This window comes from Tupaia chinensis, unplaced genomic scaffold (assembly GCF_000334495.1).
Source record: "Tupaia chinensis unplaced genomic scaffold, TupChi_1.0 Scaffold000238_1, whole genome shotgun sequence".
NCBI classification, from domain to species: domain Eukaryota; kingdom Metazoa; phylum Chordata; class Mammalia; order Scandentia; family Tupaiidae; genus Tupaia; species Tupaia belangeri.
The window spans coordinates 7,561,253-7,568,488 of record NW_006159716.1 but is presented as its reverse complement, the minus strand read 5'-3'; the positions used below and the strand labels follow the sequence as shown (position 1 = coordinate 7,568,488).

The following is a 7,236-nucleotide window of genomic DNA, read 5'->3' as shown; positions in this document are numbered from 1 at the left end:
GTGGTTTCCCTTCCTGTTTTTTTTTTTTTTTCTTCTTCTTCTTATTCTTTTTTTGGAGATATTTTTTGTCATAGGGCACGTGCGCTTGCCAGAAAGACAGAAAGCGAGAAATCACCCCCCAGGGGGGATGGCCACGCCGCAATCCCTTCTCCATTCTTCTCTCGGGATCTTGGGCACGCACGTACATGCGCCCAGCGTGAGTTTAAGCCACCAGATCCGGGACTCAAACTGCAGTCGACTACATGGGAGTCCAGCGACATAGCCATTACGCCAACTGCTGGTCCCATCCCTGCCTGCTTTTGAAGGCAGCTGGGAACAGACATGCGGAAGTGGAGGAGGACACATCCCTCTGTGGGCTGGACATACTCCAATGGTGCTTTGTGTCCTTTCTGGGCTTCCCCTTTTCCTCCTATAGAGCCGTGGACCATGGGATTCAGCAAAAGCTTCAAGAGGAAGTTCTTTTACAACAAGAAGACCAAGATATCTACCTTTGACCTCCCTGCAGACTCCATTGCTCCCTTTCAGTAAGTTGCCCTCCTCCAGAACTGCCCTCTTCAGCAGCTCTACATACTCCTGCCTGGATACCAGGCACATCTCGGGTCCTGAGATGGGTCATGCACGCATTCCCTAGGCATGGACCAGGTTCTGTTCCTGTTGGGAACACCATCTTCTCCACAGAGGTGGGACGAGGGCTTCTGCAGGTGTGGGTGGGCTGGGTAGTAAGCCCAGTGAGAGGGGAGTGATGCCTGGGTCTGCTGTGATGGTTGGAGGTCCTGGGTGTGAAGGGCCCCGTCCAGGCAGGGCACCTGCCCTGTGGAGCAGCCACCACTTACGTGCTGTTCCAGCATCGCCTGGCGACCCGAATATGCTGAGTCTACCTGTCCCTTGGGACTTGAGGTCCCAGCTGTCCCTCATCAGAACCCGGCATCCATTTGCCAGATTGTTGGTCATAGATTTCCAGAGCAGCCCTGATGTGCCTGTCTTTAGCCGTGACACTTGTTTCTGTCACCACACTCATGCTGTCCTGTTAAGAGAAGCACAGGCAGATAACTGGGAGAATCTAGTTGAACACAATTAGCAGCAGCAGCTGTCTGTTGGGAAAAGTTGGTGCTGGGAGGTGAGGAGGAGGAACTGGGTACCTTTTGACCACCATGGGGGCCCTCAACTGTAGTAACTGACAGACAGTCCCCCAACACACTCCTGAGCACACCCATCCCTGTCACTGTGGTGGGGGGGTGTCTCTTGGTCCTGTGCCTCTGGGATGCAGCCATCTGACCTCTTTCCTCTCCTCCATCCCAGCATCTGCTACTACGGCCGGCTCTTTTGGGAATGGGGGGATGGCATCCGCGTGCATGACTCCCAGAAGCCCCAGGACCCAGACAAGCTGTCCAAGGAGGATGTCCTCTCATTCATCCAGAGTCACAGTGCCTGAGGGCCACAGGATGCCCTACCCCCGCCGAATGCCCTGTTGGTCCCTGAAGCAGGGTGCTCTGCACCTGGGGCCCACAGTCCTGGTTTCTTCCCCCTCTCAGAGAGGGACTGGTGAGCATCGCAGTCTGGCCGTGAGAGGCGGGCGGCTCTTCTCCGTCCCCTGAAGAGCTCAGTCAGGACCTTCAGAGGACACAGTCCTACGAGGACACCTGCCTTGGGAACCGTGTCCCTGCCGGGACTCAGCCGAGGAAGCTGCTCCTGAACTAGTGTGAGTCCTGGCCCGGGGCACGCAGGGCCAGTGGAGGACACGTCAGAGGGTCGCAGGGCTCTGGGCTCTGCCATTCTCCCTGTATCTTGTAGACTCACTTTTCTGAGTTCCATGCACTGCCTTTGAGGGCACCCATGCCCCTGCTTTGCCCAACTTTTTATTGGGCCAACCCTGAGTGGGCAGAGGCCCACTGTCGTGAGCTGGACAGCAGCAGCTGCTGTGCAAATCAAGGTTTCATTTCTTTGAACTTACTGTTTTGATGCCAATGCAGTTGGAGTTTCTTGTCTCCTCCCTGCACCCATCCTGGCTTCCCCCTGGGGTCCTTCGCAGTCCAGACCTTTGGCAGTCCCGGCAGGCCGGGAAGGAGGGGTCAGGCCCCACGTCCCTGTCACTGTACTGGGACCCGGGTAGTGCTGTCTCTGGTACGGGTGTGCTGCTTCCTGGGGCTGTAGAGCCTTCTGGGGCCCATCCCCTTTTGATCAAAGACTGGGCAGCTTGGGAAGGCAGGAAGCAGACTCGAAGACCTGCCGTTTTCTCCCAGCCGCAGTTGCCCCACCTAGCAAAGGTGGTACGTCCCAGCTTTGGGTGGCACCGCCCCTCAGGTCATTGCGTACCAGAGCCTGGCCTGCTAGCCACCCAGGGTTCGGGCAGAGCCCTGAGCTGGAGGTGGCTCCTGCTACTCATTCCCTTCCATTGTTTTCCTCCCCCAGCAGGAGGCAGTCTGCTTTGTTTGTACTACATGGTCGCTCCGCTCCACTTCCTCCTCCTTGGTGGAGGCAGAGGAAGGAGGGGGAGGTGGGCAGTAGCTTTGGGTGGGGAGGGCACCCATGGTGGTTTTCAATGGGAAACCCCTCTCAAGATGTTCTGGCAGACTCCTGAGGGCCTCATCCCAGTGCCAGTATGGTTTCCATGGAGATAGGCACTGAGGCTCCCATGAGGTTGGACTCTCTCCTGAGGTCCTCAGCCAGCACCCAGCCCCCACCCTCAGGCTGGCAGCAGCACTTCTGAGATGCCTGTTTCCGCCCAGTGCTGGGTATATCTGTGTGTCTTGCAGAATCTCAGATCATTAAAGATTAACGTATTTTTAACACCTGTGTGGCTCTGCTGGGGCTGCGCCGTCCTCACTGCCTTGTGGTCTGGGACTGGCTGGGATGAAACCGCTTAGGCTGGAGGTGACAGGTGACAGGGAGGAAGCTCTAGTCAAAGGAAAGGGGAGGACAGGGTTTGTTTTGACCGGAGCAAACGCCTTAGCAGCTGCTGGAAGAAGAGTGGAGAGGGGAAATGACAGCCTGGCTGGCTTGGGAAGCAGGGAGAGTGAGCGAGCCTACAGCCCCGGGTAGGCAGGAGGCACCTTCCCCACATAAATCACGCAGCTCACTCTGTAGTGGCAGTGTGACAGCCCAGGACCAGTCTATGTGACTAAAATAACAGAGGTGTCAGACCAATTAGTGTCACTGGATGGGGGAAGGAGGGAGAGGGTTTTGCTGACCCTGGCAGCCTCCCCTCATAGGAGACCAGGGCTGGCCCTGCCCAGTGGGCGGGATGTGCAGACGCTGAAGGGCTCCCTCCTCTCTAGGCCAGGCCCAGCCTCCCTTGGCCCTGAGGGTCCTGCCTTGATGTTTCACAGCCTTAGCTCCTCGGCAACTCCTCGCCTTGGTTTTCCTTACTTAATTGGTTTAATTTCAACCATCCAAGCCCTTCCTCACCCTTCTGTGCCTTGCTGCAGCCTCCCACCACCCTCCCTGCCTGGGCCAAGCTGGGAGCAGGGAGCAGTGCTCAGGGTGGGCTTTGCTGCCCCTGCCTCCAGCTGCCCCTCCCAGCAGCCCCACCCTACCACTTCTCACTGCAGACCCACCCGATTTACTGGCCACTGTCACCGTAAGTCTGGCCATTACCATGGCTCTTGCTGCCCACTTGCTCTGCTCTCCAAGATGGATTAACTCCACACTCCCCTGGGACCTCCACACGACCACTTCAAGTCCCCAAGTCGTCCTTCGCTGCACAGGCTGCATTTTCCTGCTATAATTACAGGCGATGGCACTGACAGGGCAAGACTGTGTGGTGGGGGTGGGCAGAGGGCACAGTGTCTGCTTAGCCCCAGCTGTGCCAAGCCCTGCATGTGACACCTGGCACAGTTCTGGCTTGAGAAGTGCTTCCCGCCGTCCCCTTATTTCTCACTTAAGCTGGAGCTGGCCTCTGAGGCTTCTCCCTCCCTCTTGAATTCTAAGCCAAGAGCTTTCCTTTGAACATCTCTTCTTCCCGATTCCTGAGTGCTGCCCTCACCCCCGGCCGGCCGCAGGCAGACCGTGACATTTACTCAGTAGACAGGAGCCGCCTGATGTTCTTTATTGCCTCTCCCTTGGGCCTGGGGAGGAGCCAACAGTGCGTCTTTCTGCAGACCCAGGCCCCACAGAGGCCAGGGAGGCAGAGGAAGCCGGCCGGAGCGCCTTGCAGCACGGAGGGATGCCCCAATCCCTTGGTCTTGCTGAGGCCTGAAGGGCCTGCCTGGTCCCATCTAAGGAGCTGAGGGGTGGCCTGCGCTGGCTGTGGGGCATCCCAGGCTCACATGGTCCAGCAGACGTAGACCAGGGTCAGGATGATGAAAATGGCCACGGAGAGCAGCATGTTCTTCCGGTTCTCCTGCCGAAGCAGCTGAAGCTCCTTCTCTGGAAGGACACAGCACTGGGGAGAGGTAGCTCAGGCCTGTCATCTGCCTCTCCCTCTCCAGCCACTTCTTGCCTGTGAAAACCCTGTTTGGACCTGCCTAGAGCCTCGTAACCTTTTGGCAGTAGAGCCTGGTCTAAGAAAGTTCCAGTGCTCCATGCTGCCCAGGCACTTCTCCCCCAAGTGCGGTGGAGGACGGGGACACCAAGACCACACCTACGAGTAAGGCAGTGTGACATCACGGTGGGTCCTGTCACCTATCTCAGGCAGGCTGTGACGCTCATCCTCCAGCCAAGTTGGACCTCAGGGCAGCTGGCACCTCTTGGGCCTGACAGAGGAGGTGCTGATGATGGGGCCACACACATTCCTTCCTGCCAGGTGCCCGGCTGGCAGGAACCAGAGTTGCTGAGAGGAGGCGGTTTGTGCCCGTGAGGGAGCTGGGCCTAACTCCAGAGAAAGCCAGGCCTGCTGGTCTGTACCCACACTTGCACTGCCATCCCCTCATGACGTGCCGGTGGTTGGTTCTCTGTGAGGCTAAACTGAGGGATGATGTAATTTTGTGTGAAAATTGCTGAGCCTGAGGGTAACTGATGTCCCACCCCTACCCATGTGAAGGCGGGGGCGGGACACACTTGCAGGCCAGCTCCTAGCAGGCCACACTGTGCCCATGGCCCAGGGGACACCTGGCCCAGCCATGTCCAACTTCAGGTGGGGTGGGCAGGCCCAGGTGCTGTGTCTACATTGATTCAGATGGGTCCTTCTGGGAGGCTCCCTGTCCTGGAGCTGACTCTTAGCCAGGCCTGGCCCTTGGTGGGAGGGCACAGACGGGATGCATCTCGGAGCCTCCGGAGAGGCTGCAACCACCCTGGTGCCTTCCCTGCCTGGACGCCACGTGGCTCTGCCCCCAGTGCCCAGAAGGTGGCACCATTGCATCATCTGCAGGAGCCCTTCCTGGCCTCCACCCCAGCCCGCTCCCACCCACTCCCACTCCACCGCAGGGTCTGGCTGGGAGGCAGTGGAGGGCTAGGAGTGGGGCAGGGGAGGATGGACCTCAGGAATGGGTGGCTGTGAGTCATTCCTGAACCTGGCTGCAGCGACACCCCTTCACCCCCAACAGGAGACACCCACGGGCCAGCTCTCTCCCCTGGGCCAAAGGAACAAAGCTGCTCTCCCCTAGGCTGCTGGGCCTCCAGTAGGCCCCTGCAGCCTCCTGGGTGCTGGCTCCTCCCAAAGAACCCCCTTGCTCCCTGGGGGCTGGAGGGTGAGGCCAGTAACTGAAGGAACTCTCTTACCATAGTTGGAGGCTTTGCTCATTAGGCTGTTTTTCTCCTTCTCCAGAGATCTCCTGTGAGGAGGGAAGGAGTTTTATGCTTAAACCCTTTAACTTTTCTCCCAGCCAAGGGGCAGCTGGTTCACCAGGGGGACAGGGGCTCAGGTCTGGGGACAGGTAAAGAGGACTGAAGCCCAGAGGACCCAAACCCTCTGCCTCAGGCCTAGTCTACTTTGGGGACCCAGCATGGACACGCAGGGCAGGGCAGGGCAGGGGAGGAGAGAGTGGCTAGCAGGAACATTACCTGGCCTCTGGGCTCAGCTCCGCCCCGTAGAGCCTGGAGTTGACAGTCTCCAGGTCTCGTCGGCACTGGGACAACTTCTCCTCCAGCCCATCGATCTGAAATGCACAACAGGTAGATGGGCCGTGAGCCGTGTGGTGTTCAAACCCTGGGACCAGGTGGAGCGGGCCTCCAGGAGTCTTCTCGGCCAGCCCCCTCATCCCCTACCGAGCCACATTAGTTTCTGCTGAGCAGGGCACCCAGATCGGCCTCCGCGGAGTCTTTGTTCTGCTGCCCTCTCCCCTGATGCAGGACAGCAGCCTGAGCCCGCTGGCAGCTGCTGGGTTCTCAGGGTCTCAGCTGTCTGACCCTCTGGGCCAGGCACCATTGGGATGGAGGAACAGCACCTCACCCGTCTCCCCAGCACGACACCTCAGCTGGGCCCACAGGGAGCCCAACCAGAGCCCTGGGTGCAGCACAGATCTGCCGCACAGGTGTCTCCTAGAGTGAAGTGAGACCCTGTGAGGGCCCAGTGGCTCCCAAAGCACTCCACACAGATGAGGGATGGGCAATTAGACAGCCAGGGGCCAAAAGCATGTTTTTCTCACTGACACACTTTACTTACATATTATAGTCTAAGATGTAAGAATGTACATTTTTCGGGCCAGCAGGTGGCATGGTTAAAGGCGCTGGATTCCCCTGTGGTAGACCACGGTTCAAGTCCCGGACCTGGTGGCTTGCTTTCCCTTTCTCTCTCTCTGGTCAGATTAAAAAATAGCAAGTGGGGGGCTGGCAGGTGGCTTGGTGGTTAAGGGTGCTGGACTCACATGGCCGACTGTGGTTCGAGTCCCAGACCTGGCGCTTGCTTGCCCTCGCACTCTCTTTCCCCCCCTCTCTGGTCAAATTGAAATAAATAAATGAATAAATAAGTAAATAAAGTTAAAATAATTAAAAAAAAATAACAGGTGGAATTAAATAAATCTTTCAAAAATTGCACATTTTTCTGTAAGAACCAATAAAAAATAGGGAGGGGCTGGGTAGCGGTGCAGTGGTCAGATGCAGCGCTCTGTAAGGCTGACCCAGTTCACATCCAGAGACCTCCCTGAGTGTGCCAGGCACGTAAGTGGCCACGCTCCAGGGCTGGCTGGAGCTGGGGATGGATCATGGCATCGGAACTCTTCTGGGGCCTGCTGGCTGGTGCTCTCATAGAAAAAAGGACAAAAATATTGCTGAATGAAAAAAAGTGCAAGTAAAAAATACTCTCTTCCTCGGTTCTCATTCAGAAACATGCCTGTCACCAAGGTAGCTGTAACTTGGGTGTCA

The 7,236-nt window shown here is 57.5% G+C and overlaps 2 protein-coding genes across 3 annotated transcripts in view; one reads left to right on the top strand and one right to left on the bottom strand.

The window, feature by feature from the left end:
- The window catches only part of CMTR1 (cap methyltransferase 1), a 51,992-nt gene extending 49,205 nt beyond the window's left edge, over positions 1-2,787 (top strand). The window contains 2 exon segments of the mRNA XM_006148624.3: positions 416-524; positions 1,300-2,787. Coding sequence (XP_006148686.2) covers positions 416-524; positions 1,300-1,432 — 242 coding nt within the window. The 3' untranslated portion in view covers positions 1,433-2,787.
- Positions 2,788-4,029: 1,242 nt separating this feature from the next.
- Positions 4,030-7,236, bottom strand: part of CCDC167 (coiled-coil domain containing 167) — a 20,573-nt gene continuing 17,366 nt past the window's right edge. The window contains exons 2-4 of one of the 2 annotated variants that reach the window (XM_027771928.1): positions 5,938-6,032; positions 5,656-5,708; positions 4,030-4,360 (exon numbers count right to left, since the gene is read on the bottom strand). In XM_027771928.1, coding sequence (XP_027627729.1) covers positions 4,215-4,360; positions 5,656-5,708; positions 5,938-6,032 — 294 coding nt within the window. In that variant the 3' untranslated portion in view covers positions 4,030-4,214. Of the gene's footprint in view, positions 4,366-5,655; positions 5,709-5,937; positions 6,033-7,236 lie in introns of both variants that reach the window. The other variant, XM_006148623.3, reaches the window with a different exon arrangement.